Here is an 18778-nt window from a genome sequence, read left to right on the forward strand (position 1 = left end):
GCAGCTATGTGTCTGAAAACATATAGTAACATAGTCTCCTCTCTGTCTGTCTGGCCGTATCATATACAGCATGCCCAGACCAAGGGGCAGTAAGTTGTAAAACATGAAGTCAGGGTGTCCGTGCAGCATGTTGTAATTTTTCTTTTTTTTTTTTGCTTGTACCTTTGTCTTCATCCTTCCCTTTGTTTGTCAAATATCTTTTGATCATACACCCTTCCTTCTTCCCTCCCAGATAGATAGATAGAGCTAGCTAACTAAGTATATCTAGTTAGCTAGAGCTAGCTAACTAGAACAATCTAGCTTAGTAGATAGCTTTCTAGTTACCTAGATGGTTATCTAGTTAACTATCAATATAGTTGTCCAACTGTCTAGCTAACTAGCACTACCTAGCTATCTTAAGCTAGCTATCTAGTTAGCCAGATCAAGGGACTAGACAATAAGACACATTTTCAGCTAGCTAGCTCAACATTCAACAATATGAGCGAGCGACTGGTAATTGAGAGTTTGAAGGCCAAAACCACTGCTGACAAAAAGAACATTCAAAGGCCCATCTCACAAAAAAAAGCAAAAAACATCTTGATTCCCTAAAACTTTGGGATATTATGTGGAAATATTTTGAGAATTAATGTGGCAAAAGTTAGTCTATTAACTAGTTGAAATAGTTGACCTGTCTGGACATAGATCCTCATTCAGAACATAACAAAGCATTTCAGTGAAAAGAACACCAATCTGATCAGTAACATGGTGGGAGTGATTTGGAGTATTCTTTCACACATAATGAAACCATGAATTTTGCTATCTAGCATAGAATCCTGAAGAATGTCCAGACTTTACGACCCAAAGCTCAAGTACACGTGGGTTATGAAGCGGGATCTGAAGCACACAAGTAATTCCTCCTCTGAATGGTCTAAAAGACGACAGGTTTTGGAGTGGACTAGTAAAAAACTGAACTTAAATCTGACTGAGATGCTGTACAATGACCTCAAACACCCTAAAAAAAAACATTCAGTGAATTAAAACAAAGAAATCTCTAAGGGCAAATACTTTTTCATAAGACTGCATGTTTTAACTGTTAGTTTTTCATTTTTATCTTTTCGTTTTCTACCTATTTAATGATTGTTCACTCTGCTTTATATTATAGAGAACACATTATCTTGTTTTGCAATGAGCTATTTGGTATACAGCAGTTTTGCAGATGTAATGATGGGGGGGAAAAAACAGACAAATGTACCCTGAAGCCACATCTGGACTGACTGTTTCTCTTGACTCAATGATGGTTTTCCAAGTTACTGGAGACTTCTTTGCATAAATGGCTGCATTCATCTTTCCATACTTTCCATTTTGAAGTCTGCGTGCAACTCATTAGTCTTCATTTTGAACATGTGATGAAAAAAAAGAACATGAAAAACAAAATCAGATGGCTATATATGTGGAAAAAGTATCTTTTGCAAACTGCAAACATCTGGTTACTATGGTTACTTTTTATGCAGTACACAGACCGTCTTTGGAAACTCAGGCAAGACACTGGCCAAAATCTGTCCCATTCAGTCATGATTCTAATTCAACTCACATTCCAACTGCAGACAAACAGCCTGGGGTTTCCCTCTCTTGGTGAGAGCTGCAGCTTAGCAGGAGCAGCATATTAATCCACCAATTATATCCAAATTTCACTGCTATGAATTTATCTATGCTTTGCTTAAAACGTCGGGCATGAAGTTCTCTGATCACATTAGTTTAATGTGAATATAAGAGGACAACTGTGACCTTTCTATTATATCTCTTTGTGGACATTTTTAAGTCTGTACAATACATTTGGAGCACATGAAAGGAAGCATATGTGATTTCGATTAGACTGCATTGTAGCCTATATATATGCTTCTATGGATACAGTGAAAGTAAAGGTCTACGAATGAATTTCTCTGGCTTTCAGGAGCTTGTTGAAAAGTTTCGTTTTAAAGTTTTTAAAATAAGGTTATTTTGTGCAACAGCTCCGCCTGGTGGACAAAAAATCATAGCACCTAGGAAAACAACATGTACTCGAGATATGAACCAGAATAAATAGACGGGATTACCAAAATTATTTATATTTGCTAAAAGCAAAAGAAAAGAATACTAAGAGGAAATATATTTTTAGATGATTTTATGACTTTCTTCAGTGAGATGTTAATATACATTGAAAAGTGTCTTTCAACACAAAATGGGCCACCATTTTGTTACACTTCAACAAACGTTTCTCAATATTTTGATGAAATTTCGGCCCATTCCTCCTGGTGTAACTGAGTCCAGTTTGTAGACTGAATTGTTTAGTCACCTGGTCAGCTCTGTCGCATTAATTCTGGAAGATTTAAATGGACTTTTGTCAAAGTAGCTCCAAAACATTGACCTTTGCGTAATTTAAGCCATTTGAGAACTAATTAGTCCATAATCTGACCATTTCGTGCATAAGCTATGACTTGCTGTTTTGAAATGTTACTTGAGTATTTCCACATACTTTTTTTATTTTCATGATAAAGCAACTGCTTTTTTTCTTTTTGTTACATTTCAAGTATGCCTACAGGGCAGCTTTTCGAGATAATGCATGTGAACGACCGTTTATTTCCCGTGACGTTAAACTCAAAAGTGCGACGCTACTGTTAGCTTTCCAAAGGATTGTGTTTAAAATAATGATGAAAAACTGGCTTAAAACCGGGTCACTCGAAAGAAAAGCTGCAGATACCGGTGGAAAGAAAGATACCAGGTATATTATATGATCAGAGGAAGCTAAATCGTAGCTGCTGAGTGTTGATGTGTCGTTCACTAACGATTGGATTCCTTTGAACGGCTCTATGAGGTGAGTGGTTAGGACCCGTCTCAGTTAGTGAGAACTGTTCTTTGTTTTTTAAGACTTTGCTTGGTAACGAATGATGCTCTGCTTGCACATGAACAGCTATTGTTATTTTTATTTATTCTGAAATCATAAAATTAAATAAACACAATAGGAAACTACCATCGATAGAAATTGGTTAATTCTTTTTAGATTTAATGGTGCAGAAAAGGATTTTTGTTTGTTAAAGCAATTCAAGTCGGTTTTTCTTTAATTATGCTTCTAAATCGCAAATAGCCCTAAATGTTATTGAAGCACACAATAGTAGGTAGTAAAGAACAACTTTTTTTTATTTCCATGTGTTTGACATCATTAGAAAGCTTAGAGTCCACTTTCAGAATGGCTTTGTCGTGGAAAGTCAAATTTACCTAACAGCACAACAACAAAGAAAACAACAATATATGAGTTAAGAGACTAATATTTTCATTTTACGTTGAATTATATATTAAGATGTGTTATGCAGTAACCCATAATCTTATGGTTAATGTGTTTTAACTTCTGATTTTAGAAAATCATTCTGGAATTTTGCAAAAATGTTAGTAATACAGCCTGACATAAACAGGATATATTTGGCGTAATCTAATGTCACAAGTCAGATTGTTTTTAAATATATACAACATGTATTAGTTGTTATCAGGGGTGCACTGATGGCGTTTTTCTGGCCAATCACCAATCTTAAAAAAGCCTGAGCTAGAAATTCTGATTCTTTTTTGCAGCCTTAGTTTTTAAATGAATGCTTCATTGTTGAAACTTTGTCTTAAAAAATGTTATTCAGCAGCATGTCATTTTAAGTCATTGATTACACTTTAATAGCTTCACAACACATCACTAGAGAAACACAACACAAATGAAAAAAAAAAAAAGGTAGTCACACACACACGCACACAAAAAAGAGTCCAACTGAGAAAAGACGACCAAAACCAGCAGGAGGAAAAGGGAAAGAACCCGAGCGAGAGAGTAAACAGGCCGAACTCGTCCAAGAACATGTCAGTGCAGCTACTTTGATAGTGGCTCTGTTAGGAGTGCTCAGTCAAAAATAGAAACCCAAATGTGTGCTCCTGAACATAGAAACAAAAACTTTCCAGTGGATCTGCCAGTAGCTTTTCAGCACCCAGCGCTGTTCACAACAGCACCAACAGTCCATAATTAAAACAAGACACTAAAATAGAGGGAATACAGCCTCCCTCTGCTCTCGCACATGTCACGTTTATATAACCTCCTGTTTCAGTTTCAGCAGATCACATCCTGAGTACCTACATTTCAAAATGAAAAATAAGTGCAACGTGACAGAAAAACAGCTGTTAAGCATCCGCGGTGCTTATGCAAGTTGCTACATTTTAGCTTCATTTTCACTTCATCGCCCAGAAATTGAAAACAAAAAAAATGATTAAAGTTATCAGCCCAAAAAAAATGTTTAAAACAAAATCACTGAGCTGAAACGATTTGGGAGAAAAGGCATGGTTTGACTTGAAAATAAGTTTTGTGTTTGCCAGAAAATGAAATGCAAAAAAAAAAATGAAACTCACCAAAACGATACATTTCTCTATATCAGCCAAGAACACAGCCACGGGTGGGGGCTCCACAGATCATAAATATGTGCTGGAACTCCTGTGAGTTATTAGTGGATTATTTATTAGTGGATTATTATTTATTTACAATAAAGTAAGGGAAGATATAAAGAAAGAAAAAAAATGTAGGATGGAGGGGCAAACAGACAGAAGCAGAAAGAGAGAAGAAAGGAAGGACACAACAAGGAAAGAGGCTGTATGAAGAGAAGATTGAATAGATTTAATGCATCTGACTATTTAAGGGGCCTGAAGATTCAATTTTAAAGGAATTAAAACCATATATTTTTGCTGTTACCAGCACAGAACTGGGGTTGGATACATCAGAGTTCCAGGATCTGTCCAGGAACTGTTGAAGTGTCCACCTGTTATAGAACCAGGTTGTTTTATATCTGTAAGAAAACAGCCCTTTTCTTGCCGCTTATATTTCTGGAATGGAAAAGGCTTTAGCACATGATATGTGTCCTTTTAAATGTTCCTTCTAATTTTATCTACCTACTGCAAATTATTTTTATTGTTGTAAAGCTTCAGCAGACAGGCTAAATTGAACCCACTAATTATTTTAACATAAAAAATAGGCAGACACAAAAAATCATATTTGGCACATTATCACAATAAAGCAGCGGTATTTCTCCTTTTAATCGGACCTTTGAGATGATTTGCGTCTTCAGACATTCTTTTGCTGAGCTGATAACGAGTCTTATGAAATGGGGACCCCTCCGGTGGGCTATACTTCTGTGACGGTGCACTGTCCATCAGGACTGCGCGAGCGGAGGCTGAGGCCGGAGCTGGACGGCATGCCTCTTGGAGGAACTCTGGTTGGCTGGTTCTCCCTTAGCGGCCTCTGTGTGCGTCTCAGTCGCTCCTCAGGCTCTCCTCTCCTCTCACTGTCTTCCTCCTCCTCCTCTTCACTCTCGCTGCTCCCCGATGCAGACTCGTACGTCTGCAGCTCGCCGTCGCCTTCCAGCTCTTCGCCCTCTGGCTGGCTGATTAGCAGCTGAGAGAAAGACTGTTCCAGAGGCGACGGTGACGGAGACAGAGGACTGCCGAGATGACGTCCGAGGAGCGTTTGAGGTCTGACAGGAGGAAGAGGAACCAAAATCCCAAAGGATGAAGGCTGGGACTGACCTGCGGAGTCGGAGCCGTCAGCTGAGCTCACACGCTCTGCCGTAGCAGAGACCGCCGCTGGTAAAGAGGGGACGGAGACAAGCTCAGAGTCCAGCCTCAAACCTGCCACGCCCTTCTTAGGGATATTAACTACGTCCCTCTTCATCTTGCGCCGGCGGCCATGCTCGTTCCGCCGATACTGCACCATATTCTCCAGATCCGCCACGTAAAGGAACCCTGCAATCAGCATCTCGGTGCTCTTCCTCCCCTTCATGAAGGCCTCCTCCAGCTCTCGGCTGGTGCGCTCGTCGTACTGCCACCAGCCGTTGCGCCCCTCGTAGTACCACGTGTAGTCTCCGCGCGACTCGCTCCCGCCGCGGTTCAAACCAGCGGCCGCGGCTTTCAGTTCCTCGAGGGAGAGCAGGTCCGGGCGCTCCAGGAAGTCCTCTGGGATTTCCTGCCGGCAGAGAGCACAGCGCTTGCTGTGCCAGGAGGCGCCTTTCACGCACAGAAAACAGAAGACATGGCAGCAGGGGAGACGGACAGGGTGGACGCAGCTCTGCAGGCAGATGGCGCACTCTGGCGGTACAGCGGCGGTGGTGGTGGAGCTGCAAGAGTCGTCTTCTGCATCTTCTTTAAGCTTGGAGGGAGCTGGGGTGTTCTCAGACAGGTTCACTTCTCCACACCCGGCCATGCTGCGGAGAGAAACGGAACCGTCATGGTAAACCCGGTGGGAAGTTTGTTCCTTTCTGCACTGAAGTGAACAGCTTAACTGGTTTGGTAAATACTTGCTATGCGTCTCATGTGGCTGGGGTCTCTTGTTGCTGTGCCCCGTCCTCCTCCTGCTCCTCGCCCTGAAACACAACAAACAGCCAGTGCACAGGGTGAAAATCTCTCACAGGACAGCTTTCTTGAGCACGTCAAACTGTACACATTATGGAGACTACAATAGTCTTGAAATGCCCATTCTTTTCTGGTTTTACTTCATCTGCGGTTTGATGACTCCAAAAACAGAAAGTATAAATCTTGGGGTTTTAATCTGAGACACTCAAATGAAAATGAACAGATTTAGATTCCTAGTTAATTGATTGTGGTAACTTCTTACCAGTGCAAAACTGTTTACCACTGTCAGGTTTCTTCAGCATTTGTTTTGTCACTGTCGAATGTTTAGTCAAAAACTAGTAGAATTTATAACGTAAGTAATCACCTGGGTATTTTATATAAATGTCACTCGTTTTAAACTTCTTGAACCTAGTGATTTTTTTAATCTTGTTTGTAACCCTCTTACCGCTCTGCTGTCATGGGGAAACAGGTGTTTGTTTCTGGTAACGCCCATACATACACAACCCACATTAACATCTCGCAATTTAACTAAAAACCACAAAAAATATTCTACAGTAGCAAACATTTTTATCTGTTTTCGAAAGAATGTATTTTGTCATAAACAATATGACAAAATTGTAGCGTAATAGATTAAGCTACAAAACGCTGTTTAACAGTGGTAACTAAGCCCTTCAAGCTAAGCTAACGTTGGCAAACTGTTAAATTGCTAACAAAATAAAGTTTCTCCTGTCCTGCCGCGACCTCGGGTGTTTTTCTGTCTTATGGGGAGTAATGTAACTGCCAGACGAGCAGCCGAGTAAAACATTTCCCAAACTAATATTATCTTTTCACCTCCACTACAATATTGTTATGTTAGCCTGTAGGCTAGGGGTTAGCTTTTAGCTAGCTTACCTGAAAACAGGAGACTCCTACAACGTCTTCACCTGATGTCCAGATGGAGATATTTATAAACCCCCAGTTATTTTGTTTGGCTGTGTATAAAGATATGACAAGAAATTATAATGTTTTAGCACTGATAGAGCCTGAGGTGCGGCGGCGGCCCTCCCAAGTCCTGAGATGCCTTTAGTGACCAGAGGAGGCGCTAACACACAGACATTGACACGCACTACTGCAGCTGCGCACTTAGGTCCTAATTGTTTGAGGAAATTCTTCTCCTTTTTATTTAATTAAGTAATGTGCCCTGTGTTAAGTTAATGTAGATTCATTTGACATTTTATTTTAGGCGTTAGTGTTCAAAAGGAAGAGTTAAAGTTTGTTTAAATGTTTCATGTCTTTGCGTAAAGATTAAGCCTTTCTGTTTGAAATATATTCTTTTTGTTATAAAATCCTTTTTATTCTATTACATACACTATAGCTTATGACCTGTAGGGCATTCTAGAAGTTCTCCATCTGGACACACAGACAATAATGTGACTGTCCCTTTATTTTAAAAGCTCTGCGTCCAGAGAAAAGTGACAACTGGGTAGCTGGACTGGACAAACATTTCTGGGCAAACGTTTCATGTGTTTATAACTTTAGAAGCAAATTTTAATAGCAACACAAATAACAAAATTGTCCGCACAGGTTTACTATATGTACAATGGCAGAACTATACCCACTCAGGATCAAACAACTCTAGATGAAAAAATGACATAAAGAAGGGAATCTCTTTTCCAACAGACAGAAATGTAATCACATTTTACATTATAAAAAAAACTAGGATTACAAATTACAGATTGTAAACATATTTGAGTAACATTCAGGTGCAAAGATCAGATTTATTCCTCACACTGTTGTCTCACAATATCTACATTATTTGTCTGAATCATTCACGAGAAAAAGTTGTAGTCGCTTTGAACTGTTTGAGTAAAAACATACACCAAAGTAGTATGTTGAAATGGTGGCAGCTAAATATGAGATTTTAACCATGAAATCAATTAATAAAAAACAACAACAAAAAAACATCCTAAATGGACCAACCGATTCTTTTCACTTCTTGTGGACTCTTAGAGAAAATCACTTATTTTTCAGAAATATTACCAAATCCCCAAAAGTGGAAGGGAGCAATACAAGACTTAATGTTTAATAATTTACAAGTGATTTCCTCAGCTCATTCCGACCTGCTTTTCTGCTTCTTTTTTGTTGCACATTTCCTGATCTCTGAAATGTGAGGGCATGGGTCACCGGAGGCGCTTGGGAAATGCAGGATTTGTCGTGTGCGTGTTTCCTCCCCCCGCCTGTGGACCGTCGTGTTGTGCTTCCGAACGCACTGACCCCAACTCGTCCATTCTCCAACTTCACAATGAACTTCAAGAGACAGAGGGCAATCAGAAACTGTAACACACTCATCGGAGCGAGAGGGATAAAACGCAAGGTAAGGACAGCGTCTCTCACCTTGGGGCATGCACTGCATGAGCTGGACATCAGGCTCAAAGTCTTTGGGACATGTGTGGTTGCACTGGCCATGGAGGAGGTACATGTCTGCTCTGCACCTCGTACAATTGCTCCTCCCCACACACAGCTCACATCCTTCAGGGCACTCTGACAAAGACAGATGCAATCTATTACGCTGCTTAGACCCCAGTTTCAGCCATTTTCATGTTGCCGTGAAGAAGCGTCGTACCTGTGCATTCTCGCAGTGCAGCGTTTGCGGTCAGCCCGTTCGGACAGCTGCTTTCACATTTGCCCCGGAACAGAAAGTGGCCGGGATGACAGCGGGTGCAGAAGTTTTCGCTGAAGCAGGAGGCGCAATCCACCTTGCACTCTGCAGGCCAATAGGAATGAACCTTGGTCAGTGCAGAGCAACCACATTGTCATCAGCAAAATACTGCTGCTTGTGCTGGTGGACCCACATGTGCCAGAGCAATACAGAATATTGGAAAAGAAAAGAAAACAATGCATTTTGAAAATAAAATTGGATGTTTTTGTTATTTTGTTGAATTTCTGGGGGGGGGCTACAGATGTTTGATGAGCACAAACCTCTACCGATACAATTAACAAGACTTTGTTAAACATGGTAGTGTGGGGCTGCTTCACAACTGACTGATTACCTAAAAGAGGAGTCTAAGGAATAATTCCTAGCAAATTGACTTAGTATCATATTAAAGGTTCTGTGGAATTGATAAAACAATTTAAGCCAATGTCAGAAGGCCAAATCAACAGAAAAACAATATTTCAGCACCAGGTTTTTGTTTTACTTTGCAAATTATGTATGGATAGACGGAGCCAAATATCCAAGAAGAAAACCTGTTAGAGGTTGCAAGTGAGACTTAGGTGAAGGCTGACCTTACAGCAGGACAACAAAACCAAACATCTAACATGTAATAAAAGGCTTCAGATAAAAAAAGAAGTTAAAATAGCCTAGATAAAGTAAAGACCCACATCCAATTGTGAATCTGTGGCAATGGTTGCACGTTAATGTTTACAGAGGCTCTTTAGGCAATCTGACCGCGCTTCAGCTATTAAACAAAGAAAAACAGGCAAAGGTTTTAGTTACTAGCCCTAACCTTACCCTAAAGATAACAAAAACATATCCCAAATGGTTGCCGCTGTAAAAGCATGCCACACTTTTCAGATTTTGTCATCCAAAATGTCTCATTTCCTTTCCTTATGCCCCTCAGTTACATTGCTCTTTCACATAAAATCAAAAATATAACAAAAAAAAGCTTGCAATTGTAATGTAACAAACTAAAAAAAATTAAATAAAAATAACGGCCAAAATAGTGTGAACACGTTTGCAGAGCACTATATATATAAATATATCCATCATTTTGAAAGCCTTTGATTAAACCTAGGTTCTCTAATTTTATGGGTACCTACTGATGCAAGTGCTGATGTGGGGAGAGCGCATGCCGTAGTGACCTCGGGGACAGGAGGACATGCACGTCCCCCTCTGCTGGATGCCGTCCAGCTCCAGGTGGAAGAAGAAGCGAGGCTTACAGGACAGACAGCCGTTCAGCGGAGAGCATGTTGCACATCCTACCTGACAGCCGCTGCCCGCCGGATCACTACCTGTCATAGGTTTAGAGGTAAACAAGGAATTAAAATTCATCCTGCACAGCATGAGAGCTGTTGGAAGGAGCTGGACTGGAAAATAAATAAATAAATAAAAATACTACTATTAAGGTTCAGATTACACACTCCATTCAACAGACTCTGTTTTGCAGCATGCAAATATTCCAGGCTACTTGCTTTTATGAGTTGTGATCTGAGCTGTAAAATCTCTGCCTGCACGCGAGTAAATCAAATGGAAATCTATGACCACATCCTTCCCTGAAAGCTGAACAGTCCACGCTTATCGTCTCCATATGTACCCCCTTGTCCGCTCTGTCCCCTAGCAGGAGAGTTCACAAAGACTCGCAGTTGGTTTTGAAGAATCGACGCAAACACCAGACTCACGTTTAAATCTCAGAACGCTTGTGCTGTCCGGGCCTTTTGCAACGTTCAGGAGCTGCAGCATCCAGATTAACGCTGGTATTTGCATTTTCCTTTTCCTTAAGTTCATCCAGTCATGCAGAGAGGCGTCACGTCACACCCAAAATCTAGCAGGGACGTGTTTGAATGAGTCGTTGTAGGGCTCCATGGTATTCCTTCAGTTGGGTCCATGCAAATACTGCAGCGGTGAAATGTAGAAATATTTTCTCCAAGAAAAAGCCCAGCGTGCGTTCCATGAGTTTATGCGAGCTGGCAGGACGGCATGGAGAAAGCGGACAGAAGAGGAGCCATCACAAGATAGTCAAGCCTCCAACAAATGCAAGGTTTCAGTAAGCTCTTTTTTGCTTCCCACACATGTTCACACTCCCACCCTCCTTTCCTTTTTTCCTCATCCCTCCTTCTAATCCATTGTCACATCTACGGTGTCTGTTGCTCTGGATCAGTGCACAGACGGGAACTTTCCCCCAGCTCTTTCTGAAGGTAGATTCCCTCTTTGGTTTAGTTTATGTTGTTTTTCCCACCTTTAAAGTGCATCTCCACCTCCACTCCCTGTCTTCAACTGTAAATGATCTTGGTTGCTGGGACCAAGAATCAGATGATGATCAGATCTGTGGTAAGTCTAGAAAAATTACAATGAACAAATGTAGTTTATGGAAGTAAAGTAGATCCTCATAAAAAAGGCAAAGCACAAAGCTTTCACGACTCTGCACATGTGCTGCAGAAGGTTTCTAGAAATTTCTCGGTGCTGCTGCAATGGTTGCTTGTCTCAGCCCACGTGGCTGCAGGAAAACCCGCTTCCTGCACGTCTGACCTAAACTACAACATTTTACTTTAAAGCAAAACCCACCTCACGACATGTTACTTTGCCAGGATGTGTGAAAATTACAAAAACTTTAGCATCTCTTTTCAAAACGGGCAATTGATGTGGCAATATAGACAGAAAGAAATGAAATTAACACACTCAGGCAGATGTTGATCCGAAGTCACCCTGAGTTCAGATTGATCCGAGGTGAAAGGTCACCCTTCAAAAGAACCAGTTTTAACTGCAGCTCACACAGGCTAGAACTAAACCCGTACATGTTTAGTTCGTACAGTTTACACTCACCACATTAACTAGTCGCCATTCATTCATCTTTTATAAAGATATTGTGACACTGATTATCTATTGCATCATGTAGCGTTTACAGCCTGTGTGTTACGTAGCCATGCAGCATTGTTACAGTGAAAATGAAGTCATAATTTATCAGTTGATTATCTGCAAAAACAGATGGAAATGCATTAGCATCAGGACACCAGGAAAAATGTTAAAATCAAGGTTTCAACATGTTTCTTTTAAAATTTAGAATATCATCTTTCTCTGCTTGTTTTATACAATTGTGGATGTTTGAGTACAAAGCATTTACCTTTATACAATAATAATACACTTTTTTTTTCTTAAACTGTATGGATTGGTGTGCTTTAAAAAAAAAAACAGAATTAGAAAATAAAGTCCGTCTTAAGTTGCTGGTGAGTTTTGGAGGGAACCAGAAGTGAGTTCATAAAAACAACTTCTTGTTTCTTTTCATTTAAAATTCACTTTTTCCTCCGCCCGTCACAACCGGGCCGACTGAAACCACATACAGAGGAAATGTGCGTCCGTACCTTTTCTGTTCAAGGCTACCAGCAGCCATCAGCTGTGTGTTTTCCATTAAGAGACTGGTTCAAAAAATGAGAACCAAAACTTCGCTGGATGATTTGACTACCTCTCAATGAGAAAGCAAATTTAGAGATGTGCAAGTGTCATAGAGGATCTTTGCTAAAAAGGCGAGAAAAAAAAAAAGGCTGGAGGACAGTCAAAGATTTTGTTTGCCTTCCCAGTGTGTATTATCAGTTGTTTTGGGAACTCTGAGATGTTCTACATTCCCAAAACAGTTACTCACATCCATAAAGAGGTCTGGGAATGCCTTTTCCCACTTATTTCACATTTCTCCCGCAATCTTTTCAGACCCTGTCAATTCACATCCCATCATCTTCTGGCTCCGAGGCAAAATGTGGAGATAAAAGCGTACTTTTTCCCCCCGTAAGCCTTCGTCCGTTCGCTCCTAGATCGATTTCATGCAATAGAGTTTAAGCAAAGCGGACAAAGCATGTGTTCCTTGTTAAGAAACGTGAAGGTTTTTTTTTTTACTTCTGAGTCTGTCTGGAAAAATGTCACAGGAGGAAACAGCCAGAGATTTGCAGAGGGACTTCATTCCGGAGAGGATTCATGTTGGAAAAAATGATTTAAGAGAAGGAATCTAAAGAGAGGAGCTGGACAAGGCGTCATTTTAGTTTGGCTTCAGCTTTAATACACAAGAACAAACACATATATAATGAAAGCCCAATTTTCTTCTAGGAGCGAAAGCAAAGCATGAAAAGAGGACAATAAAATGACACGTGAGAGGAGCCTCTGGATGTCCAGCCAGCTGCTGCAGAGAAACATCATCCATCAACCAGCAGGGAGCAAAACTGCATAGATATATTGACCATCTCTGTGAAGCACATATGTTGAACTAGAGTCTCTAAACCCCCCCCTTAAAAACCAACGTTTTTTTTTTTTTATTATTATTATTTATTTCAAATTACCTTGCAGCCAACACGCGTGCAAGTAAAAGAAGTCAAAACAGTTACATTTGGGTTTTGAAAACATGTGCAGATGTGTTATCTGAGGCTCCGGTATAAAAATATGTGAATCACTGAGTGAGCAGTAAGTCAGATCTGCTCCTGAGAGACATGTGGAAGGGCTCGGGCGACCTAGTAACACCTCCCCAAATCTGAGCAGGGAGATAAACATGAGAAGGCAATGCTCCCAGGGGTGCCAGATCAGATTCTGGAATGAAAAAGAAAAGAAAAAAAAAAACGACATAAGGGCAAGGAATGTCTTCACCGAGGCCCGAATAAGTGACAGGAAGAGGAGAATTACAAAGGTCCTTGAAGAAGTATTCATACACCTCAACCTCCCTAACTAAAGTGATGCACAATTGTGAATGTGAAAGAAAATCTTTTGTAAGCTTTGTTTTTAGCTAATTAAAATCTGAAGGGTTTTCCATACATTTGTATTCAGCCTTCTCTGATATCGCTACATGAAACATCAGACACCAACCGTATCTGGCTGTCCACCCAAACTGACAGGTTTTGCAAGAATATTAATTTTGAGACCAAAATTTGCCCTGTGTGTCAGAAAACTAACAATGCTCATCTGCATGATCATACAGTCAAGAGAGACAAAGCTGTGGTGGATCATATGGATGCTTTTCTTCTCACAGTAGCAGAAAAAATGGTCAGAGGATGAAAAGATGGATAGAGCTAAATTGCCAAACATGTTCCAGATTATGTAACTGGATGTACAACTGGTAGCAGCTGATTAGCATCTCAGAAGCTCAAATGATGTCTGTACTATGAGTCCTAATGCCGGCAGAGATGAAAACAGCAGAGAGAAAAGGAGGATGTTCAAACCATCCCTTCCATCAATCATCATCGACAAGGATCATATTCTGGAAGCTAACGTCTCTCTGTCTGGCTTTCTAACCGTACGGCCAGACTGAGATTTAAAGAGCAGCAAAAGCAAATGAGGCGGATAAGCAGTGCTTCCTTGAATTACCATCTCTACTGCTCAGATATTGAATTGTTGCCAGTCATGAGCAAGTCTTCAGTCAGAGGCCTCTTCAGAATTTTTATTCTACTATTGCTACTGGACATCCTACAACCGGCAGTGCTGTCATCCACAGTGACTCTTGGATGATTTGAGTGATGACATTTCATTTCCCGTTAGGGTAAATAAAGTATCTTTGAATTTGACTGAATGTGTGATGGAAGTTCACCTTCCAGCAGGACAACAACCCTAAAAACGACCAGCCGGAGCTACAATAGAATTAAAGCGGATTTATGTTCAAGAATGGCCTAATCAAAGTCCATTTCTAAACCAAACTTGAGAATCTGCGTAAAGACTTGCTCTCCATCCACTGTGACTGAGCTTGAGATATTTTGCAAAAAGGAATGGACAAAAAAAAAAAAAAAATCCAGTGTCTAAATGTTTAAATCTGGTGGAGACAAATAAAGGCGAACACAAATAGAGAACAGACTTTACAGATCCTTATTTATTGAAAATAAAACAAAAACATTCTGAATTTTCTTTCCACTTCACAAAAAAAAAAACATTATTCTGTGTTGATGTATCATATAACATCACAGATCACAGCTGAAATGACAAAAGAGGATCCTACAAAACATGAACACATGAATGTTTGACACAATCACTTAAACAGAACTTGCTGCGTTTGGAAAATGATCCATAAATAAAAAAGAAACTGTCATTTCTTTCATAAGACAAGCTGAAAACATTTGTCTTTACTTTGACCTTTCCTGTTGTGATTGGCGTCTGATCGCAAAGAACTCAGTGGTGATAAGGAATTAGCAGGATATCATCTGATGGTGCAGATATTCTGTGTGCCGTGACGAAGCGAGGAATTCGAAGGGAGCCGTGAAGCGTGCAGCTGAAGACAGAAACCATGATGGATGAGCGGAGAGCGAGACGAGAGCCGAGCGGATGTCGAGCACTAACGCGCTGTGAAGAAGCCCCTAAATACAAGCCTGTTTCATGTCATAAATAAACTCAGACATTATAAAATTAGTCTGGAATCATCTGGGTTATAGCTGTGAGACAAAGAGAGAGAGAGAGAAAAAAACTCAACTGAGAGCCAGAATACAAGTTAAAAGAATTTATTAAAAAACCAAAAACACACACTAACAAAGAAAAAAAAAACATTTTAACAAAAGAAATTTCAAAAAATAAAAGCATGAAAATACGTTTATGAAGAAGTTAATTACAATAATCCTCGTCTTCTTCATCCTCTTGCCTTTCTTAGCACTTTCTACAAAGACAGAAAAACAATCAGGTCAATCTCACCGAATCAACACAAAATACTTTAGTAATGTTTTTAAAAGTTGCATTTTTAAGCATTCATGTGAATACGGTCTGAGGACAATAATACAAACTGTAAACATTGTTTCAGTTCAGTTAGTGAATTAAGCAAATATTGACCATTTAAAGAACTACAAAATTATCATTATGTATGCATTAAAGCATATCTTCCTAACCTTTATGTAATTATTACTGACGTTTTAACAAAGTGCACCAAAGAACATGTTGATGATTGGTGGTTACAGACCAGAAAAAAAGTTTTCAATTTGAAAGAATTTAATAAACAGAAAAATATAAATGTATGTATTTTTCTTTATTTTATTATTTTTCTTGTCCTGCTGACGTCAGATTTAAATTAAAGGGCGTCTGACTGGTTTATAGACATTAGGTTCTTATTTATATTTAGCCTAAACCAGGGGTCTCAAACTCAATTTACCCGGGGGCCGCTGGAAGTACAGTCTGGGTGAGGCTGGGCCGCATTCACACACACGGTCTCCTCAGCCGAACCTTTCTGATTGCCTATTACCATATTTGGCCATAGTCAGGCGCTGTAACAGCCGTAATTGTGTAGTGTCTCTTTAAGATACTCTAGTATTGCTAATGATGTCAGAAGTATGCGCCACGGCTTCTCTGTAGAGCGTGGGAGAGACGTGCTAGACGGACATGTGAGCTCCCTAACTTTTTAGTAATGTTACGGGTTGTTTGGACGCTGCTCAATTTTCATGTCTGATAATATAGCAGCCGTTCAACCGGGCTTTGTAAGGTTGGTGAAGAGCGTATTTATTAAAGGACAACACTGTGGAATTCCCAGTACCAGTGTGGTTGTGAGTTTTTGACCGTCCTGACGAATCTGCCGCCTCCTCTCCTCCCTTAAACACAACCCAAGCATTACAGCGCCTCACCTTAATTACGTTACACTGATCAGCAGCTTCCGGGTCTAGACTGGATGCTGAAGCACGTGAAGCGGGAGCGGCCGCGGAAATTGCGCATGTACCGCATGCAAATAATGACAAATAGAAAATGCAAATAGGCCCGGCCGATGTCCCGCCCCCGAGAGCAATATACTCCACCGTGATTGGTAAGTTCGTTCAGCTCCGCACACAACACTGAAAAGTGCCAATTATATCAAACTCGCGGGCCGCACTAACATTAAACTTTCATATTAAGGCGGGGGCCACAAACTATCGTCCCGAGGGCCGCAGTTGGCCCGCGGGCCGCGAGTTTGAGACCCCTGGTCTAAACAAATCAGACCACCTTAGAAGTTGGAACATTTTCACCACCACATTCCAGCTAGAGCTTCCAGATCCTGACTTGGTGGTGGCCTCCAGTCGGTATAACAGTTGCTATTACTGTGTGCAGTTGAATTATAAGCCGGCAGGATTAATGTAACTGTTGTAGTAAATTAGGGCATTCATTTTCTTTTTATTACTATCATTATTTAAAGAGCAATATTTGTGTTTGTGAGGCCCCAAACTGTATGCAATGATGAGTTGAAGTAAAACAAGATTATAATGAAATTTGGGTGTTTTTTTTATGACTAAATACTGGGAAATATCGTGACAAATTTTTTTTGTTCATACCGCCCATCCTGATATAATAAATAAAAATTCTGTGAAGAGATGACGACAAAGAAGAAAAATATTATGGTGCTGCTTTAGAATGTGCCTGATAATTGAGTGCTGTAACCTAGCATGTTTCTGGAAAGCTGAATGGAAGGAAAAAGTATAGCTAAGAAAAACATCCCTAAGCATTTTTGACAGATTCTGTTACAAAAGTTGGCACCGGGACTTGGTAGTTGAAAGTGTACCAGTATATCACCTGATATAATAGAGAGTCTATTGAGAATTATGAAAAAGAAGAAAACCTAGACTTTCTTAAAATGTCAGCGGAGGTACAGGCTGATCCGGTCCATGCCATGCCGCATTGAAGCAGTAATTCATGCCAAAACAGCCAAATAGAAATAAGCCACAATTCTTAAGTTACATTTTAAAATGCTACTTTCTTAAAAATTAACCATTGTGAATTTAATCTATTAAGTGCTTCTCTCTTTGAATACGTTGTTGACGCTATGATTCATTAATTGAGGTACGCCCAATATTTGGTAAACACAAAACTAACCCTGATCTGATTACACGTTTTCCACATTTACTTAGCATGTGTTTTTGTAGTCAAAAACACAAAATACTATTGAAAAACTGCCTAATACTGAAGGTTTAAATCGTCTTTAGAAAGGGAGCAAGATCACTTACTAAGTACTTGTTGTTTCTGGGGAATCCTACAGCCATAAAAATCTAAATGAATCTAAATGAACCCAGCTGGCCTTCATGTAATCCTGGTTTTAAGAGGAAAGCAGAAGGCGCTGACCTTAGCCACTGCTTTGACATGGTGAGCTCTGATTGTTGCAGATTTCTCCTCAAGCGCCTTGGCCTTCGCCTCTTCCGCCAGGCTGTTCAGGAACAGTAGCGTCAGTAGTTCAATCTGAGGGGAGGCGGAAAGCAAAGCGACAGTTTAAGTAGCAAGCACTTAGCAGTTTATCTAGCATCAACAAACGAAAACGCGTATCAGCGAGCGTGGTCTATCCGCCTACCATCGCCTCCGAGCCCGCTGCGATGTTCACCTTCCCCTTTGCTTTAGACCTTATGGTGCTCTTCAGCTTCGACGGCTTTTTCAGCATTTTTTTGTGAATGCTCCGGTTGCAATTCGCAAGGTTGTTTAGTCTGTTTACGTTTTCCAATCTCCCGCTCCTCTGACTTCCGGCGCAATTAGTTCTTCGTGCTTTTTAGTCGCTTGTGTGCCTTCCAGCGTGGCCGCGCCTCCTACCGTTTTTGAACAGTTATTTCGACCAAAGCGGTGGAAAATTATTATATTACACATTGGATGCTTTTCAGAAAGAATATTTATTGTTAAAATACAAATGCATCATATTTATACATATATATATAAAAAATAAATAAATAAATAACTCCAGAGGCAAAGATGAAGAATAAAAAGCATAACTATTTTCCCTTTGATTAATCAGATTAATGCTGCCACCTCGCGGCTGTTTCC

General features: G+C 40.3%; 3 protein-coding genes across 8 annotated transcripts; all 3 read right to left on the bottom strand.

The window, feature by feature from the left end:
- Positions 1-3645: 3645 nt before the first annotated feature.
- On the bottom strand, positions 3646-7469 carry LOC114158877 (E3 ubiquitin-protein ligase rnf146-like). 5 transcript variants are annotated; one of them, XR_003598488.1, is made up of 4 exons: positions 7270-7468; positions 6324-6389; positions 4432-6230; positions 3646-4329 (listed from the first exon to the last, which is right to left on the bottom strand). XR_003598488.1 is itself a non-coding variant. In XM_028040776.1 (3 exons), the coding sequence occupies exon 3, from the start codon at positions 6227-6229 to the stop codon at positions 5156-5158; it is 1074 nt and encodes a 357-aa protein (XP_027896577.1). In that variant the 5' UTR covers position 6230; positions 6328-6389; positions 7270-7469; the 3' UTR covers positions 3646-5155. The 5 variants fall into 5 exon arrangements, 3 of the variants coding, with proteins under 3 accessions (XP_027896577.1, XP_027896576.1, XP_027896575.1); XR_003598487.1 differs by having other exon boundaries at positions 4424-6230; XM_028040776.1 differs by having other exon boundaries at positions 3646-6230; positions 6328-6389; positions 7270-7469.
- Positions 7470-7874: 405 nt separating this feature from the next.
- Positions 7875-11250, bottom strand: LOC114158232 (R-spondin-3-like). The gene is made up of 5 exons (XM_028039572.1): positions 10756-11250; positions 10177-10368; positions 8981-9121; positions 8752-8898; positions 7875-8664 (listed from the first exon to the last, which is right to left on the bottom strand). Exons 1-5 carry the CDS (start codon positions 10859-10861, stop codon positions 8468-8470), a joined length of 783 nt encoding a protein of 260 aa, XP_027895373.1. The 5' UTR covers positions 10862-11250; the 3' UTR covers positions 7875-8467.
- Positions 11251-14886: 3636 nt separating this feature from the next.
- cenpw (centromere protein W) lies at positions 14887-18532 on the bottom strand. Of its 2 annotated transcripts, XM_028039500.1 has the most exons (4): positions 18318-18532; positions 18095-18208; positions 15637-15680; positions 14889-15462 (listed from the first exon to the last, which is right to left on the bottom strand). In XM_028039500.1, the coding sequence occupies exons 1-3, from the start codon at positions 18402-18404 to the stop codon at positions 15654-15656; spliced, it is 228 nt and encodes a 75-aa protein (XP_027895301.1). In that variant the 5' UTR covers positions 18405-18532; the 3' UTR covers positions 14889-15462; positions 15637-15653. The 2 variants fall into 2 exon arrangements, with proteins under 2 accessions (XP_027895300.1, XP_027895301.1); XM_028039499.1 differs by having other exon boundaries at positions 14887-15680.
- Positions 18533-18778: the final 246 nt, after the last annotated feature.

The sequence above is a fragment of the Xiphophorus couchianus genome, chromosome 15 (genome assembly GCF_001444195.1).
Source record: "Xiphophorus couchianus chromosome 15, X_couchianus-1.0, whole genome shotgun sequence".
NCBI lineage: Eukaryota > Metazoa > Chordata > Actinopteri > Cyprinodontiformes > Poeciliidae > Xiphophorus > Xiphophorus couchianus.